Source organism: Amia ocellicauda, chromosome 3 (assembly GCF_036373705.1).
Source record: "Amia ocellicauda isolate fAmiCal2 chromosome 3, fAmiCal2.hap1, whole genome shotgun sequence".
Taxonomy (NCBI): domain Eukaryota; kingdom Metazoa; phylum Chordata; class Actinopteri; order Amiiformes; family Amiidae; genus Amia; species Amia ocellicauda.
In genome coordinates this window covers 25,829,147-25,847,974 of record NC_089852.1, presented here as the reverse complement: position 1 = coordinate 25,847,974, position 18,828 = coordinate 25,829,147, and the positions used below count along the sequence as shown (strand labels likewise).

Here is an 18,828-nt window from a genome sequence, read left to right as displayed (position 1 = left end):
CTTATAGATGTGTTCTTGAAAGAATGGCGGTTGCATACCACAAGACACGGTGAGATGCATCATCATGGCAACACACCTGATAGAGCTAACATACCTCAGAATTACAAAATAGAAACAAAAACACAGAACAAACAGTCAAAACATCAGACCTTCTTGATGGCCTGGCACTTTGCGATCTCAGAGAAGCCAATCATCTTTTCTGGGGAGCAGATCTTGATGAAGGGGAACTCGGACTGCTCGGAGATCTTAGCGGCCAGGGCCGTCTTCCCACTGTGAGGAGGACCTGCGGAGGACAGGAGGACATGGGCAAGTTAAAGACCTGTGTCAGAGACTCTGGACTCTCCTTAGCCTTGGAGAGCCTGAACACATTACTTCAGCTGGAAGTCGGCTCTCGATTCCTCCGTCATGCCCTGAATAAGACGCTTGACTGATTATCTCGGGAGACGCAGGCTGGTCAGCCACTCACCCTCCAGTAGCACGCTGACCAGGGGGGTGCGGTCACTGTTCTTGGTCTGCTGAACCAGCAGCTCTCCGTCATCCAGGACCTGGGTCACTGGGTCGCCCCACTTGATGATGCCATTCATGATGAAGCTAGCGTAGTCCTCCTGGTTGGTGCCAAAGGCCTGTGGGAAAACATGGTGAGAGGAAAAGGGGTGGTCAGTCCAGAGAGGTCCAGCTGCTGAGCCAATAATAGTCAGACAGAGTAGTAAAGAGAGAGGGAGAGGACAACTTACGGGTTTGATGTCATTGTCCAGAGAGGCCATGAAGTCCCCACGCCGCACCTGCAGCTTCTCGGCCTTCTCCATGTCTACCTCCACTTTGTTACTGGCCTGTCAGGGGGGACGATAAGTCATGCTAGACAGCACCACAGCACTGCTTCTGATACTATCGATACACACACTGCACACAAGTATCCTTGCATTTACATATACATATTCACTCATGTACTTTACCTTTTATTTGTTGTTGCAGTTTATTTACATAAAATATTATTATTATTTATATTTTAATTTGATCAAAAGAATCCACCGACTGAAAGGAGTACAAGTCAGTTGTAGCCTGGAGCTGAAGAGAGGGCATCTACCTGGATGAGCTCATACTGTGAGGCCTCAACACTATCAAATATCAAACACAGCGAGCAGAAAGAGCAAGTGTCTTTAGCAGTGACATTTCAAACGAAACCACATGTGTCAGTGTGTGTGTGTGTGTGTGTGTGTGTGTGTGTGTATATATACACTGAGCATATATACACACCCTCACAAATACTTACACATACATTTTTAATGCATCATCCACACACTGCAATAGACACAAATGCAGACAGTGTCATTTATAAGAGGCCAAGAATTATTTTGCTTCGGTTTTATGAGCAAATTCTCCTCGACTCCAAATGGACGCCGCGGAGTCGGGGCTGGAATTCCTCTCAGGGTAAGAGATGGGGGTGGGGGGGTAGGATTACCAACAGCAGCTACACTAGATCGAGCGCCTGTCCCCGGGGTGGGGGGGTGCGGGGCATGCGGGGCGTGCGGAACTCCTCCTGGCAATCTGCCCTGGGGAAGCCGGGCTCTGGACTGCGAGACGCACAGGGTGGCAGGCAGACTGACGGGCAGGGTGGCAGCGCTCTGGCTCCAGTTGACACAGGAAACCCTCCCCGAGACACAGAGCCACCCTTGCTGACACACGCCTGCCACTCACGGCCAACTGCTTTCAGCTTCACAGCCTGGCATCAAGCCCAGGTTTCAAGTCATCTGTGCGGAACATTTGATTAAAATTTACTTATATTTAATGATCTGCTTATTTTTAATCTCATCAGTTCTATCCGCACGAGCACCTGCAGCTCAGAAATCCGGGACGAGACCGATGGATGGCTTTTGATGTGTCACTGACTAAACAAACATTATTCAAGGTTTTAGACTGCATTTAAGACCTAGCCCATCTATCCTGAGACACAAAATGGACAAAGGGAGATCATTAATTCATTCAGTCAGTTATCTGGCATCACCAAAACCAGGCTGACCTTGATGTGGCGGTTCATGGCGGTGGATTGGGCGGCTCGGACCAGCCCCTCCAGCTCGGCGCCACTGTAGTTCTTGGTCTCCACTGCCAGCTCTTGGATGTCCACGTCCCCGGCCAGCAGGTTAAACTCCCTCATCTTGGCAGTGTGGATGTGCAGGATCTGCACTCGGCCCTTCTCATCCGGCAGGCCTGGCAGACAGGGAGGAAGGAAGAGAGAAAGGTGACGAAAAATAACAGGGGAAAGAGGTGAGATACAAGCAGGGAAAGAGTGCAGGGCAACGAGAGAAAAGATAGAGGTAGGAATGAGAAAAAGACAGCAATAAGGAGGTTAGGTGCAAAGGAGGTGAGAGGGGTTCCATGATTTATTTAAAGAACAAGAAAGAGACATGCAAGCAGGAAACCTTGAAGTGATTGTAGATTGGTGCGGGGCTGGGTCTGTCACTCGCGGAGCACACTGTCAAGCTCACCTATTTCCATCTTGACCTCCAGACGGCCAGGTCTTAGCAGAGCCTCGTCAATCAGGTCGGGCCTGTTGGTCATTCCTACAGGAGGGAGAGGGAGAGAGGGAGTGAGAATGAGAGCAGGAGATCGAGAGAGAGACAGCGCTGATCACTGCAGTCTGGGGTCGAGGGGCCCGGAGCTCCTTCCAAGTTCACCGACACCCCTGTCTTTGCCCCCTCGGCCCTCCTGTCACCCACTGCCCCAGCGGCTGTACCTATGACCAGGATGTTGTTGAGCTGCTCCACTCCGTCAATCTTGGACAGTAGCTGGTTGACCACGGTGTCATGGACGCCTGTGCTGCCGGCCATGCTGCCCCTCTGCTTGCAGATGGCATCGATCTCGTCAAAGATGATGATGTGGAGCCCACTGTTGGCCCCCAGCTGCAGAGAGAGGGAGAGAAAGACAGGGATTGAGGACAGAACTGGGGATCTGTACACCAGCTGATTAAAACTCCCCTCCCCCACAATTGACTGGAAACGGCCTCATGCTAGCCCTCTCACCGAGCTGCTCCCCAATAACAACACAGCGGGCCACTGCAAAAACACAACCTTCTCTTTATCTCCCCGGGCCTGTCAGCGAGCCCCCATGGCCCCACGCCATGACATTTAAGGCAGGTGTGGGACGGGATTAACCGGGCGCGTCTCTGACCGTGAGCTGGAGCTCCGGGGAGATAAGGCCTTCTTCATCAGAGGTGCAGAGTGACACCATCAGCCCTCCCTCCCGCAGGTCAGACAAGCGCAGTGAGGAGCGGCCTGACGGGGACGCAGCTACACCTCCACCATGGCAGGACGCTCTGGAGGTTTGCAAGCCGAGTGTTGAGCAGCAAGTGTTTAACAACAACCACCACCACCACCTGTCGGACTCACAACCAACCTCCAAATCACACAACACCAGTACAGAAATGTGTGTGCAAACTCCCATGCTTACACACAGCACAAGATTGTGTAGACTGAACTTATTTCCAGTTTTATTTCGTATGGAATATAGTTTTAGAGTTTGACTGGTGACATTTAACAAACTTGCTCGACATTGGCAAAGAGCGTGCATGTCATCATTCAATACGAAGAAAAAAAAACAAGGTAACGTTTCCTTAATTGTTCTTATAGTCACAGAGCCCCACTGCTACTACCTCCGTCACCCTCTCTCCCTCCGATCAGTTACTCTCTCCCCCTCTACTCCCTCTGATCTCTCACCCTCTTCTGCTCCTCTTCAGCGTCGGCGAACAGCTTGCGGATGTTGGCCTCGGACTCGCCCACATATTTGTTGAGGATCTCGGGGCCGTTCACCACCTTGGGCTCACGCGCGTTGAGCATCTTCCCGATCTGCCGGGCCATTAGGGTCTTACCACAACCAGGGGGGCCATACAGCAGGATGCCCTTGACGTGCTTACAGCCTGGAGAGAGAGGGAGAGAGAGGCATATTAAATGGAAAGGAAGGGGAAGAGAGTGAGATGGAGATAAAAAATATATATACAGTAAGGTTAATTTCTACAATATATTTGCAACATATAACATAAATACATGGTTTACAGGCTCAAATATACTTAACATTATCCTATATATATTTGAAAAATACAAAAAGGTGGGAATTGGACCAAACAGCAGTTCCTGTAGACAAACCCATGCTGTGGACACCTGCCTCTCCGCACCTGTGCCGCCTGCACTTTGCAATAAAGTGCTCACCTTTACACTATCAGGAACCCCATCTCATTACTGAAGCCAGCTGCCAGCTCTCCCAATCAAAACTTGGCCTGGATCGCGACTCTGAAAGGTCACCTGACACATAGCAGCCCGTCTGCAGGCAGCTGGCTTATAGTGATCTATTCACAGGTCTGTTTATTTCACAGTCTGTCGTCGCTGAGGTGAATCAAGCAGGTGGAGACAGCGGACACTTCTCAACTGTCAAATTAAAGCCTCCAGAGCAGCACCAGGACAGGGGGCAGGCAGTGCGAGGAAACCCAACACTGTTTGACTTTGTTTGGGTTTCGATTCAGATGACATTTCCACCGAGCGCCTGATTGAAACAACACATAGACAATGTATCTATGTGCCCAGATAAGAAAGCTACTGTATTGGAATATTAAAAGAGAGCTATTGTAATTTGTTGGCCGCAAGAGACAGTAAAGAAGGGAAAGTAGCCCTGGAGTGGCCCTGCACTACAGCAGCACATTATTAAGGTGTGCTGTGTTCACCTGCACTATGTTTTTGTCAATTCACAGGGACCTCTCCTGAGGAGACCCCTCACCCCAGCCAGGGCACAATACCCAGGCAAGTCTGTGGTGGACTGGGCTAAGAAGGGTCAAAGGTCCTTGTTCTGCCACGATGGGTCCTCCTGTGAGAGTCTGAAAGGCACACAGGGGCAGTTTGAGCCTGTTGCGAAACAACACTTGAGACGGAAGACGAGTGAGACCATCTGAATTCAATAAACATAAACTGGGCACGAAGACCCCAGAGATTCACACAGAGAGAGAGAGAGAGAGAGAGAGAGAGAGAGCGCTTACCCATCTGCTCCACGATATCAGGGGGGAAGACGCGGGAGGCGAAGGCTCTCCTGAAGATGTCAGAGAACTCCTTGTCCAGGCCGCCGATGCCCATGCGCTCGAAGTTCCAGTCGGGGTTGATGATGGACTGGCGGTCCTGCTTGGTCTTGGCCTTGCCTGGGAGACACCAAGACAGAGAGGGAGAGAGGGGTATAGAAAAGGGGACAGAGGGAGGGCAAAAGCACACAGAGCTATGTTACTTACGTGTTCAGACACAAAGATGTGAAGAGCGATGAAAATTATATTGAATATATATCGCCACCCTGTGGATGTCTTCAGTACTGCATTTAATTAAACAATGGAATTATTCGGCAATACATTGGCAATTGAGATTTGTTTTACTATTTTGGAGAGTCACAAAAAGGCTATGCATCATTATTTTTTATAAACCATATATATTAAAATAAAGTGAGCGAGTGAACAATACTGTCCTAAATCTGTAAATAAAATAAATGTTTCTAAAATGTTATTAATAGGTTCTGTGTATTGTAGGGGTACATTCTGGGGTTAGCCAGGAATTAGGGGTGACTATACTTACCGACTAGAGTCAGAGAGGAGCTCTCGGCTTTCTCAAAGATCACCTGGCTGTTCCCGATGACTAGGCCGATATCGATCTGCACAGAGCAACATCAGAGCAGTATTGAGGTGCACAGGCCGATTAAAAATCAGGGCCAGAGCAACATACAGCAATGTGCACCAATTCATACCAATTCGTCATCCTGCACAATGTCACATAAGCCACATGCTCAGCAGTGCATGGAGCCACCCTGTGGCAGAGCTGAGGGAAGCACCTCCTAGCAGTGCGGTGCGCTTATTTCTGCTCTAGTCAATCTACCCTTTTAAGGTGCAGTCAACCATCACTGTGTTAACCAGTTTGGTCTACAAGCATCACAGAGGGGTTTTGAAACCTAGTCTAGATGTGTGTCTGGAATTCGTTAGTGAAGTGTGTATATATATAAAAAATGTTGATTACCTTAATTAAATCAAAATAACTGCATAAAATACTTTTAGTAATCAGAATGTCTGACTAAAAATAGGTACAGCACCCCCTCAACATATGGTTGGTGCTGGGGTCACAAATACTGTACACCAAACTTTAGTTTTAGCGCAGGCCTCAGAAATTATAAAACAGGCAGTAATACTCTAATCTAAATCTAATCTAAAAATGAATTGGCAGTATAGCAAGGGGTGATATAAGGAGGGGTGGTGTAATCACAAACAAGGTGTTGTTTTAAACAACTGCAATGGTCTTGCTAAATACAGTTCAGTTGCATTCTTTATTCAGTATCATCCGTAGAAAAAAGGTAAAAAGGCTCCAGGCAACTGGATTATGAGGGATGGTTTCCTCTTGGATTTAGACAGGAAAACTGCATTGGCGCAACATCTGTGGAAATGCAGGTAGTAACAACAACCACCAAGTGCTCCAGGTCCACTGCACAAGCCTTAGCCCTACCGCTCCTCTCACCGTACCTTTTGCTTCTTGCCTGATGCTGGCTCCCCCTTGAGAATGCTGGGATCCATGCCCTCGATGCTCTTCACAAGCAGACCGAACAGCTTGTCACAGAAGCTGAACACTAGCTGGGGGAGGCAGGGGCAAGAAACAAATCCAGGGGTTATTAAAGAGAACAATGAGAGGAAATGAAAGACGGACCCGTGGCTGTGCAAGCAGTCCAATCGGCTTCTCAGTTAATAAAGAGTGACACTGCGGACCCAACAGCCCTAATTCACAGAACCACTGACGTACAACACACTCTACACACAGCGTCCGACTCCAGTACCTCTACAGGATAAGCCCGAATGGAAATCTCTTCCTGGTGCAAAGAGGGCGACACTGGAAATGCCGAGACTGGCCCACAGGGGGCACTTGTGTGCCATCTCTGCTGTGTGGTGCCCTACCTGCTGCCCCACAGTGAAGGCCTGGTTGTTGAACTGCTGGATGAACTCCCCAGCCATCTTGTCAGAGTCGTAGGGGCTGGTGTCGATGTTCTTCTTCTGCAGGAAGTCGATCTCGATCGTCATGGTGCCGGTACACTGCCTGGACTTGTCGAAGGTGTACGCAGCCACTGAGGGGGGAGAGGACAGGGCCAAGCTGGGCTCAATCCCAAAAATGCCAGAATATCGTTTCTTAACTAGCTTGCGGGAAATGCTGAAATACAGATGCGAGTGCTAAAACATCCTCTCTTGCCACACAACTTATTTTCTGAAACTGCAACAGAGGAATAATAAAGCCTCTGTGAAGATCAATTCATTAAGCTGCTTTGTTTAGTTTTTGTAAATAGGCGTCACTCTCATACAATAAGTGGAGATGTCTTCATCAAACACCCCCTCACTGCAGAGGGACTCATCTACTGTTACGGTGTTTAATTAAAACTGAAAACATATGTGTAAACATTGTTCTCTGTGTTGGGAAGGCCATTTCAGAGCGGCAGGTAGCTTCTTCCAGGGTGTTCTGGAGCTTTAAAACCATCAGATTTTACTTGAGACGCCGCTGTTAAGATTATTAGGTCTCTTTTAACTAGGTTCATTTTACACTGTTCGCAAAGAAAGCTGTGATGTGTTTCAGCAGCAGGCAGACTCCACAATTAAGCAAGCTTGTGGTCAATTTCCTTAGCAGAAATGCGGATTAAAACGCACGCAGAAATATCTCCTACTCCAATGCAGGGAGAGAGCGAGCGAGGGCTGAGAGCTGCACTGCACAATATAATTGAGGGATTGTAGAGGTGCAATTGGGGCATGTTTTGTTGTGTGCCATTCAGCCTTTCCGCTTTCCTCCACAATGCAAGAGGGTTCATCTCGAAATGGACACAAACTCTGCCCATCAGAGTGGCATCAGCATGTGCGGAGCGGGTGCTGGGCACCCCATTAGCGCAGGGTGGGGCATGTGGGTGCTGTCTGAGGTGACTGTACCACAGGGCAGAGAGTACAGCTGTGCAGGGCTCTGTAATGAGCAACATCTGCCATTTTGAAGCTCTAATTCACACCAAGCGAAGCAGGCAGAGTCTAGACAGAGCTACACAACTGCAATCTGCACCAGGAACAGGGTGCACTGCTCTTCACGAGCCCCCCGACAATCTCCCGGCTCAGGAGATGACTCACATATCAATTAAGGGCTTGTGACTGTTTAAGAGTCCACTTATCGATTAAGTAGGTTTTTAACGAATGGATTCAAATCTGCCAGTGTGGTTAACAGCAGAGGCAAATGCAGGGAGGAGAGATGAGAGGGAGGGGGGGCTTGTTTAGCAGGAATCGATTCTTTAAAAGAAACAAACAAAAAAAAAAAGCAGGATCTTGGCCAGCCTAGAAACAAGATTATCAGCACTTACTGGTCTGAAATCACAATTCTCACAGATAAGAGTCTAGAAGTTTGACATTTTTAAATACAAAATCTCACTAGCATTCGCCTAGCCAGAGCACAACCGTTATGCATGTGCGTGTTGCATTAGTGGACAAATATTCTGCTACAAATTTGAATTTGGGAGTTCGGATTTGCTAAACGTGTGAAGTTCGACATCTGCGAATGCGGATTTGAACTTCATCACAACCCTGGTCTCAAAGGAGCAGCCCTCCTGCCGCAGCACGGATGCACACTTTAGATACAGAGGGGGTCTTACCTTCCACCTCCTGACCGATGGAGAGTCCAGCCCACTTCCTCTGAAAGAGAGGAGACGAGAGTGAGGAGGCAGCACGACAACAGGGTCAGCAGGACAAAGCCAACTGAGCCAGGACAACATGGAATAATGCCACAGAATAATGTCTGGGAAGAAATAGCACAAAGATTCTTTTTTTTTTTTTTTTTTCTTTTTCTATTTTATAGAGCCATGTCATTTTATTTTTTAAGCTCCCCAAACCTAAGAGGAATTAAGTATTTCTTCCAAAACACTGTGGTGTAAATAACAGCTTTTCTGCTAATCACAAAACATTTAATATTCCTATGCCCCAGTAGCTCAGTTTTGGCCTCTGAAGCACACATGTCATGGAGTGTGTTGGGGATGTGTGGGTGGCACTGCAGGGTCAGTGGGCGCTGGCACAGCCCTACCTGGGGCAGGCTGAAAGCGATGGTGCCAGGAACAACAGAGTGGTGGGTCTTCACAGTGAAGACAAACTTGTGGGTGCTGGTGGTCTTCACAGTCACATGTCTGGAAGGGGGGGAATGAAAAAACAGTGTAAGCTGTGTAACTGACCACAGTTAGAAATCTGTTCTGAGAAGACATGTCCAAACCACTTTCACTCTGTGAGAAGATGTTGCATTTATTCCCTCCTCACTTATTTCATCCATGAAACCCGATGCCTGTTTCAATTTGTTTATTTGGTACAGGAAATCCCTCCTGCCAATCAGTCTGATCGGTCAGGAGCTGGTGGCAAGAGAGTCCTGTAATTGGCTAAATTAGAAAGGCTGCAAGGAGAGCAGCTTCACACTGAGTGCAGGGGAATGGGGTTAATGTTCAGAGCCTGCCCGTCCCCACGTCCTCAGGGCCGGCACTGAAGAGACCGCTGTCACTTAGCACTGATAAGAGGATTCCCTGGACAGTAATCACAGATTAAAGTTAATGTGTTCTCAGGTGGCTGGGTTAAAAGCTACAAACACACTGTGGGGAATAAAGAAAAAGACTCCTCAGTGCACAAAAATCTTTGTTGTTTATTTCCCGTTTGCTTTAAATGCAAATCTAGATGCTGTACAATGTGTTTGTTTAAAGACCTTGTTTTTTGCTTTGTCTGAAATAAATTATGTTTGAACATTCATGCGTCCTGTCAGGCTTGACAATTGTGTCAAAGCATCAGCAACACAGAAATATTCATATTAAAAAATATAGGGAAATGCTCTTTATACCGATATCTGTGGTAGCATAACAGGCACACATGAGAATGAGAACTGTCTGTTTTTCTGATTGCTTCAGCTCAGGGGTAGTGAACAAGAATAGTCAGCGATTTTCCAAATTCTGACTATCTTTCTCTGTCTCCGTCGCACGTACACGCGCATGCGCACGCGCAAATGCACCAGCTCCTCTCTCATACTGATGTGTAACAAGGAGTGTAAGCCAGTGGATCGGTGACGTCAGCTCCAGTTAGCCTCTGGTTTAATACAGCAACCCAGGGGCGCACACTCAACACAGCTGGCTCTGCGCTGGCCAGAGGGGCTGCAGTCTCTCGGTGGCGGTGTCTCAGCAAAACCATGCTGTGCATCTCTAAGCCCTGTGCCACTGCTAATCTCTGCATGTGCACAGGCTACCATGATGTGTTCCTGTAATGTGCTGTACAGTGCTATACTCTGGTGTGCTTGACTATATGGCGCTGTACTGTAACATGTACTGCAGTGTGCTGTACTGTTGCGTGCGGTGTGTGTGAAGTGCTGTACTGCAGCGTGCTGTACTTACTGGCCAGACTGCAGATCCTTCTCGCTCACCACGGCACAGTTAGTCAGCGACAGGTCGTCTGTCGGGCATCGGGCTGCTTGCATAGTCTGCAAGGAAAAAACAAGCCTGTGGTCAGGGCACAGGGATTGGGCACCAGTACTTATGGTGAGCAGGCTCCCATTTTGGTATTTATGCTCACCAGAACAATAAAATGGCTGCCCCTTAGTTTAAAGAGGTTGGAAACATACAAAAGCAAATAATTGTAAGGTGAAAAATAATGGTTCTCCTTCCCCATCTGCAGACTCTGCCCGTGCTCTAACCACTATGCCCCACCACCCTGCCACCCAGCATCCCTCTCTGTGCCTCCACAGACATCAGCAAGAGCACAGACTCTTCTCAGCAAGATCAAATGAGTTTTGGGGGACTTTATTTTTTTTATCTGAACCTGCCAATACCAGACCTGTGTTTGCTCACATAAGCAGGAACAGATGGCAAGAAAATGGAAATGTTTCAGCTGCTCCTGCCCCCTGCCTCAGGCCTGGCAATGAGAGAGGCATTGCTATTCAGATCAGGAGGATTTAGACGGCAGTAAGAAAACCTATACCAGACTCCAGAAGGACTGCCGCAGTGTACGAGCCCCGCCAAGGAGCGATGACGCCCTGCCCTTACATAGCGGACCAGTGAGACTTTCACCGCCCTGACATCTGCTGCAGAACTGAAGACACGTTCAGGCCCTTCATCGGTCCCGTTATCAATCAAACCACATTCAGAGCAAGTCATAAAATCACATTAAAAACAGCTATGTTACCATAAAACACAGATCACGTGTGTGTAGGTTACACACGGTACATTAGGATTCTCCTTGGAATAAAATAAACAAAAAAAAAATGTTTTTAAGGTTTCACCTGAAAACACATTTTGGCACTGTTACTTTCTAACCCAAGATCAGGGGCCCTGTAACACCATTACAACCCCCCTGGACTCCACTTCAAGATCAATCTTGTGTATAGTAATGTCATCACACACAGCTTTGCAAAGCAGTATTAAAAGCCCAAATACAATTGCATTAGCTACAATTCAGCTCCCAGTAAAAATATGGGCTACAAGATCCTCATTCCTACATTGCCTAATTTAATTTGACCTTGATGTTGCTCTGCTGCAGAATTGCTCTTCCCACAGTCCCCAAAAGGGACATGAGCGGATGAGAGAAGGCGTGTTGTATTTTATTTTTTTCTACAGAGAGCTCCAGCACAGCGATTCGATTTAAAATAAAATAAAAACTGCATTTGCTAAAATGGCAGCATCAAAAACCACACCCAGAATGAAGCTGAACTTCAATAAAGAGCACACACACGCCCTGTACAAAGGCCTCTTCACACTTGCCGACAAATAAATAATAAAATGCAGTCAGGTCTGTCACGAAGCACCATCTGCAACATTTAAAACGGGCCCACTGCTGTCTCACACGCTGCTTTCACAGCCCACATCACCACAGCCCAGACACCTCAAAGGAGGAAGTGCCTACAGATCACATGGAGCAGACAATTAAATGCTTGATTGAGCTTGTGGATACAGAGATGTGTAGGGGCTTGTTTTCAGGGGGCCTGTGGGTCAATCCCTAGCTAGCTCAGTGTGGCATCCTGAGAGAGTAACGGTCTGCAGGACTGAAGCCACAGATGCGGTTCGCTGTCCTGCAGTTAATGCTCTGTTCATCCCCTCTGCTCCTGGCAGATTCCAGCTGAGGAACACGACACAGAAGTGGTCAGGAGCTTTATCGAGACGTCGTAAATGATTTAGTGTCTTTCTGACCATCAAAGTGCCTTTGGTTTTGCATAAAGAGCACAAGATGTCCGGTCCGCAGTGCAGTGTCAGGCAGGGAAAACTAACCACTGAAGTGTGGGCGGCTAGGACAGACTTCCTTCAAAGGTAAATGGATGATATGATAAATTACAACAGATGAGAGGAAAAACTAATGAAAGAAAGAGGAAAGACAAAAAATATTTCTGTAAAAAACACAATAACTTTTGACTTGACATATAATTGAAGTGCACTGAGAAATGGGGACATGCTGTTTAAGAAATAGGTCAACTGCATGAGCTTCTCTTTCTGACACCTGAAAACCACTCCCTCCAAATGTTTAAAAGCACTATTGTAAAGGTCTGACCAGTACCACTGTCCTTCACCTTTTCTCAGACACCGTTACTGTGCAGACGATGGATAATCCCATTGTGCCTTAACTCAAAGGAGGACTATGACAAGCTGTTGTGACATTTAATCCATAATTGCTGATATCAAAAATACTGCCGATATCAGCAATTCATGGTATGCCGTTGTGATATTTAATCCTTATTTAATCCTTAACCGGATGCTAATTAGTATGCATTTTTGATATCAAAAATAAAACCGAATGCTATTTAGTATGCATTTTTGATATCAAGAATTCAATTTCTGATATCCAAAATACAATCGTTGATATCAAAAATACCAGATCATTCTTGATATTAGAAATTGAATTCTTGACATCAGCAATTATGGATTAAATGTCACAACGGCTTGACATAGGAGGACAGAATTCATAAGCACTGAAATGTGGTAAAACAGGAAAAAAAAAAAAAAAAAACACAACCCTCCTACCGACAGCCTGTTACACAACTGCTGCTTCCACCTATTGCAATTATGTAATTATAGTCAGGTTGTCATGGCAATGTTTTTTTCCACCATAGCAAAACCTGAAGGATTGCTACTTAAATACACAAACAAAGCAAAAAAATATATCGCAAAGAGGCTCTGGTAATTTACAGGCCAAACAATAGGGTTGGTATCCTCTCCAACACCCAAGATGTCTTTAATTATATTCAATCATTGCTTCAAACTGGATTTTAACAAAATCTGCATCTAAGCAGACCACCTTGTCTATGCTAATTTCTGTGGGAAACCCTGAGAGCTGAAGAATATCATGGAGGTCACCCAGCAAGTATGACCTTTACTGTTGCTGCAGCATGTGTGAAGAAAAAAGAAGCAAGTCTGGGTTAGAATAAATAAATAATTCCTGGTGAAGTATTACTACATCTAAAAGACAAAATGTCACAGCACTGAGCTGAGGTGATGCTGGAGCACACAACCGATCTGTGTTACACTGCTGGAGAGAAAGAGGAAAAAAAGATTACCCTGGTAACATTTTTCTCCTGCATTCAGCTAATTCTCATAATTAACTCACACAAATCTTCATTTCCCCCCCCATTAAACAGTCTCTCGTGCTGCCCGTTGCTTTAGCATAGCTAAAATAATTAAAAAAAACATCTCAGCAAATATCACTGCCCGAGATACGTGGAGTGCCAGTTTGTTCAGAAGTGTAATACAGCTTTCTCTGCTGCACTCTATTCGTGTGTTGTACTTTTCATTAGTTAATAAAATAAAATTAATAACTTAATCCAGAGGACAATTTACTGTTCTCCGAGGCAGACAGAAAGGCATACTTAAACTGTACACTCGAAATGCTTTCACACTCAATAAGTTTAACTATTTGACAGCCATGGCACTAGGCTGTCCACAGTACACTAATATCCAGATTGCAATACGAACTCCCTTCGATAGTTATCAGCAGGAATTTGTATGTGCAGCAATATATTGTGAATATAGCCAATTTAAACACAGCTACATTGTTGTGCCATGCTTGATGCTGGCTGGGAGGGTCACATGACCTTTGTCACAGTACTCTAAACAACCTTTATGTATCTGTAAGACTATTTGTAACCTTCTTCTGTATCCCTAATTAAAACATACCCTTTCCAAATGTTCTTTTTCACATCTTCACTTCCTACAGAGATACCAATTAATTAGCCTAACGCCTACATCATATTCAGATTCATTATCCTGATCCATGACACACACTGCAAAGCTGGTGGGGTCAGCCATTACTGTGCTGTGTTTTTGATCTTATTGCAAAATCGCTACAGTTTATAATTTTTTTTTTTAAATGCAATTTGCTCTCAGCGAGACCCAGTTTTTTTTGTACACCCACCTGTTGCTTAATCCCCGAGCTGTTCTGTCTGTGGTAAGCATCTATTGATTTTCTCAGGTACATTTTAATTGTCACTGCTTTGTGACTCAGTCTGAAGCGTTCATGGGAATGGCGCAGTCTGTTAAATCTCAATTGCACTGTGTGTGAGCCAGTGTCATTTAATTGGACTACCATCACAATTGACTTTCAGTCTGAAGAAACAGATCAGCAATCTGTGGTCTTGTTAAGTACCACATGAACAATAGGGTTAGCCTTCACAGAGCTTTAGTGCAGGGCATCCCAGCCATAGCCACCACACAACAGTGTACAACCAGGTATGAACAGGAATGCCAAATAATTCTACAAAATAAAAATAAGAATAAACATAATTTAATTCAATGAAATATGTTCCTGACAGAAGTAAACAAATACTTGTGTATCACAACATCTTCTTTTAAGAGCAGCTGGTGCCCAATGGTGTTAAACCGAGAGAGACATACTATAACTAGGGCTCTCTTCGAAGCTTCAAATGTTTGAAAGTTCGTTTGCTCTCCAGACCTTTAGAGGTTTTTACAAACCTTCAAAGGTTCATCATGTGACAATCACATTGCATATTTTTTCTTGTTAATAGAAATTGACAATGTTTGAATACTGTAGCGTGTCACCGTACCCAATAAAGGTTTAACAGGGTAAAGGAGGGGAGGAGCAAAGAGAGGGCATAAAGAGTGGAGGGAGGCGGAAGGACGAGTCTGTGTTTGAGTGTTTTCAGTCCCTGAGACCTGTGTGTGCTGCACTAATAATAAATAAAACTATTTGTTGCTGCATCTGCAATGATGATCTGGGTTTACTGCTTGGAACCCCCCACAAGAGTTATATCCAACCACTCTTGTGTGGTTTAGTATTATAACAAATTTGCCTAATTTGCCACTGTCGTGTCAGCAGGCATTGGACCAGATTACATTTAAACAATGTATTTTGAAATTATATGATTAAACAATTTTTTTTTCCTTCTTCTTTTGAAAGAGCACTATCCCCCACCTGCCAACATGTCTGTGGACCACTTTTCTTTATTCTTCTTTGCTGTAAATATGGTGGATAAAGAAACAAGTGTTGTGCAATATAGAAACTTAAAACAAAACATTTTCGAAAAACATCTGCGATTTGGAATTTTCTGCTAAATGCACAGAGGACCCCCAAAAAGCTTAATGTAAGCTGTGCAACTGAAAATTGGTTTATCACAGAGGAACAAGCAATCTCCGGGATAATTTAATCAACTAACTTTAAAATTATTATGCATTATTTATAAGGCTTAATGTGTCAATTTCATAGACCTGAAAGCAGCATTCTGGAGATGATCCCGTGGTTAATATGCAGCTCAGTATGTACTAACTCTGGAAGTTCGTTGCAAATTGACACATTTTTATTATTTATTATTATATACACCGATCAGCAATAACATTATGACCACCTGCCTAATATTGTGTAGGTCCCCCTTTTGCCGCCAAAACAGCCCTGACCGATCGAGGCATGGACTCCACTAGACCTCTGAAGGTGTGCTGTGGTATCTGGCACCAAGACATTAGCAGCAGGCAACACCTAGAATTCGTATATAAAAAGGATATATAATGTTAACACAAATGCTGAACTGTAGAAGGAAGCCTTTTTATTATATTTAACTAGGGCTGTGCGATATGACGATATATATAGTATGACGATAGAAAATCGTCTATCGTTTCATATTATGCTCTATCGTTTATATCGTGGTGCCGTAAATAGTGGGATTTCCGACACCACGATATAAACGATAGACGTTTTTCTATCGTCATACGATATATATTTTTCGTCATTAGGACGTTTTGCGTTCTTGCATACGAGTCGGATGCAGGTGGAAATGTGCATCAGAAACACAGACAGACATGGAGGAGAGAGACCTGACACACAATAACCAAGAGATACTTTAATGCGCAAGCGCACACGTTCCGCCCCGCTCTCGTCGCCAGGCTGTACTCAATCTGCAAGCACCCCCCACCCCTGCTAATTAGACGGATATTTTGTATAAAATTAAAGAATAATAAAGTTTGTTTGCATTTTAATACATTGGAAAGCAATGCAAACAGATGCAGAAAGTTTAATTAGATGGTGAAGTGGTTCAACAGTTGTATTATTATTATTATTATTATTATTACTATTTTGTATTAACACGTGCTGTACCGGTAAGTAGAATCGAGACGCGACAGTCAGAGGAGAAATGTCTCTGTCCAGCAGATGTTAATGCGCCACTATAAACCCGGCTGTGCTAAATCTCCCTGAATCTGGACCTTTTTACAGCACGTGTTGCGTGATTACTATTACGTGTTATTTTTAAGTGACAGTAAATCATAATGTGTGTGTGTGTATATATATATATATATATATATATATATATATATATACATACACACACACACACAAACACACACACACACACACACTCACCTAAAGGATTATGAGGAACACCATACTAATATTGTGTTTGACCCCCTTTCGCCTTCAGAACTGCCTTAATTCTACGTGGCATTGATTCAACAAGGTGCTGAAAGCATTCTTTAGAAATGTTGGCCCATATTGATAGGATAGCATCTTGCAGTTGATGGAGATTTGTGGGATGCACATCCAGGGCACGAAGCTCCCGTTCCACCACATCCCAAAGATGCTCTATTGGGTTGAGATCTGGTGACTGTGGGGGCCAGTTTAGTACAGTGAACTCATTGTCATGTTCAAGAAACCAATTTGAAATGATTCGACCTTTGTGACATGGTGCATTATCCTGCTGGAAGTAGCCATCAGAGGATGGGTACATGGTGGTCATAAAGGGATGGACATGGTCAGAAACAATGCTCAGGTAGGCCGTGGCATTTAAACGATGCCCAATTGGCACTAAGGGGCCTAAAGTGTGCCAAGAAAACATCCCCCACACCATTACACCACCACCAGCAGCCTGCACAGTGGTAACAAGGCATGATGGATCCATGTTCTCATTCTGTTTACACCAAATTCTGACTCTGAAATCGAGACTGACTCTACCATCTGAATGTGTCAACAGAAATCGACTCATCAGACCAGGCAACATTTTTCCAACTGTCCAATTTTGGTGAGCTTGTGCAAATTGTAGCCTCTTTTTCCTATTTGTAGTGGAGATGAGTGGTACCCGGTGGGGTCTTCTGCTGTTGTAGCCCATCCGCCTCAAGGTTGTACGTGTTGTGGCTTCACAAATGCTTTGCTGCATACCTCGGTTGTAACGAGTGGTTATTTCAGTCAAAGTTGCTCTTCTATCAGCTTGAATCAGTCGGCCCATTCTCCTCTGACCTCTAGCATCAACAAGGCATTTTCGCCCACAGGACTGCCGCATACTGGATGTTTTTCCCTTTTCACACCATTCTTTGTAAACCCTAGAAATGGTTGTGCGTGAAAATCCCAGTAACTGAGCAGATTGTGAAATACTCAGACCGGCCCGTCTGGCACCAACAACCATGCCACGCTCAAAATGGCTTAAATCACCTTTCTTTCCCATTCAGACATTCAGTTTGGAGTTCAGGAGATTGTCTTGACCAGGACCACACCCCTAAATGCATTGAAGCAACTGCCATGTGATTGGTTGGTTAGATAATTGCATTAATGAGAAATTGAACAGGTGTTCCTAATAATCCTTTAGGTGAGTGTATAATGTGTATATATTATATATATATATATATATATATATATATATATATATATATATATATATATATATATATATATATATATATATATCCCATAACAACATAACACACGTAATAGTAATCACACAACAATGTGTTGCATTCTGCATATATTTACCATGACAGCCTGCATGTAGTATTTGTTAGTTTTGCATATTTTATGATTAATTAAATACTTGTAGTTTGAATGTCTTTGGTCTTATTTTGTAGCTTGATTGGATAAAAACAATAGAGATATTTATCGTGTATTGCCCAAACTTCTAAAAATATTAATATTAAAAATATTATTTTTAAGTCATATAGCCCTATATTTAACCCAAGTGTGACTGTGGTTACTGTGTTCTGGCATCTTTAGTATTTACTACTTTCAGTATAATTGTGTCTGTTACGGAACACCAGGGTTTATACATCAAGGGGTTTACACCGATTTGCTACTTCCAACACTTTTTCTGTATTGAATAAAATACAAATTAAAGTTAACATGCACACGTCACCACGCATACAATTTATTATGAGTAACATGCTTTTACTGGAAGGTTAACATGTTTCGTGGAATTAAAATCAATACCTATACATAAACCATGTGCTTGTAAAAATAAATAAAAACATGATTACCGTTTGCGATAAAACACCCCGTTGTAGTTTAAATTATTTTGTTTATATAAATATATAAACTTTATTAAA

At 44.4% G+C, this 18,828-nt stretch overlaps 1 protein-coding gene across 6 annotated transcripts in view; it reads right to left on the bottom strand.

Moving 5' to 3' along the window:
• nsfa (N-ethylmaleimide-sensitive factor a) overlaps positions 1–18,828 on the bottom strand; it is a 44,182-nt gene that overhangs the window by 13,580 nt on the left and 11,774 nt on the right. For all 6 annotated transcript variants that reach the window (XM_066698689.1, XM_066698693.1, XM_066698690.1 and 3 more), the window contains exons 2-15: positions 10,429–10,514; positions 9,093–9,192; positions 8,668–8,707; positions 6,953–7,119; positions 6,527–6,634; positions 5,595–5,670; positions 5,018–5,173; positions 3,711–3,910; positions 2,732–2,897; positions 2,484–2,558; positions 2,018–2,205; positions 735–830; positions 467–623; positions 150–283 (exon numbers count right to left, since the gene is read on the bottom strand). In XM_066698689.1, coding sequence (XP_066554786.1) covers positions 150–283; positions 467–623; positions 735–830; positions 2,018–2,205; positions 2,484–2,558; positions 2,732–2,897; positions 3,711–3,910; positions 5,018–5,173; positions 5,595–5,670; positions 6,527–6,634; positions 6,953–7,119; positions 8,668–8,707; positions 9,093–9,192; positions 10,429–10,514 — 1,749 coding nt within the window. The remainder of the gene's footprint in view (positions 1–149; positions 284–466; positions 624–734; positions 831–2,017; positions 2,206–2,483; positions 2,559–2,731; positions 2,898–3,710; positions 3,911–5,017; positions 5,174–5,594; positions 5,671–6,526; positions 6,635–6,952; positions 7,120–8,667; positions 8,708–9,092; positions 9,193–10,428; positions 10,515–18,828) is intronic.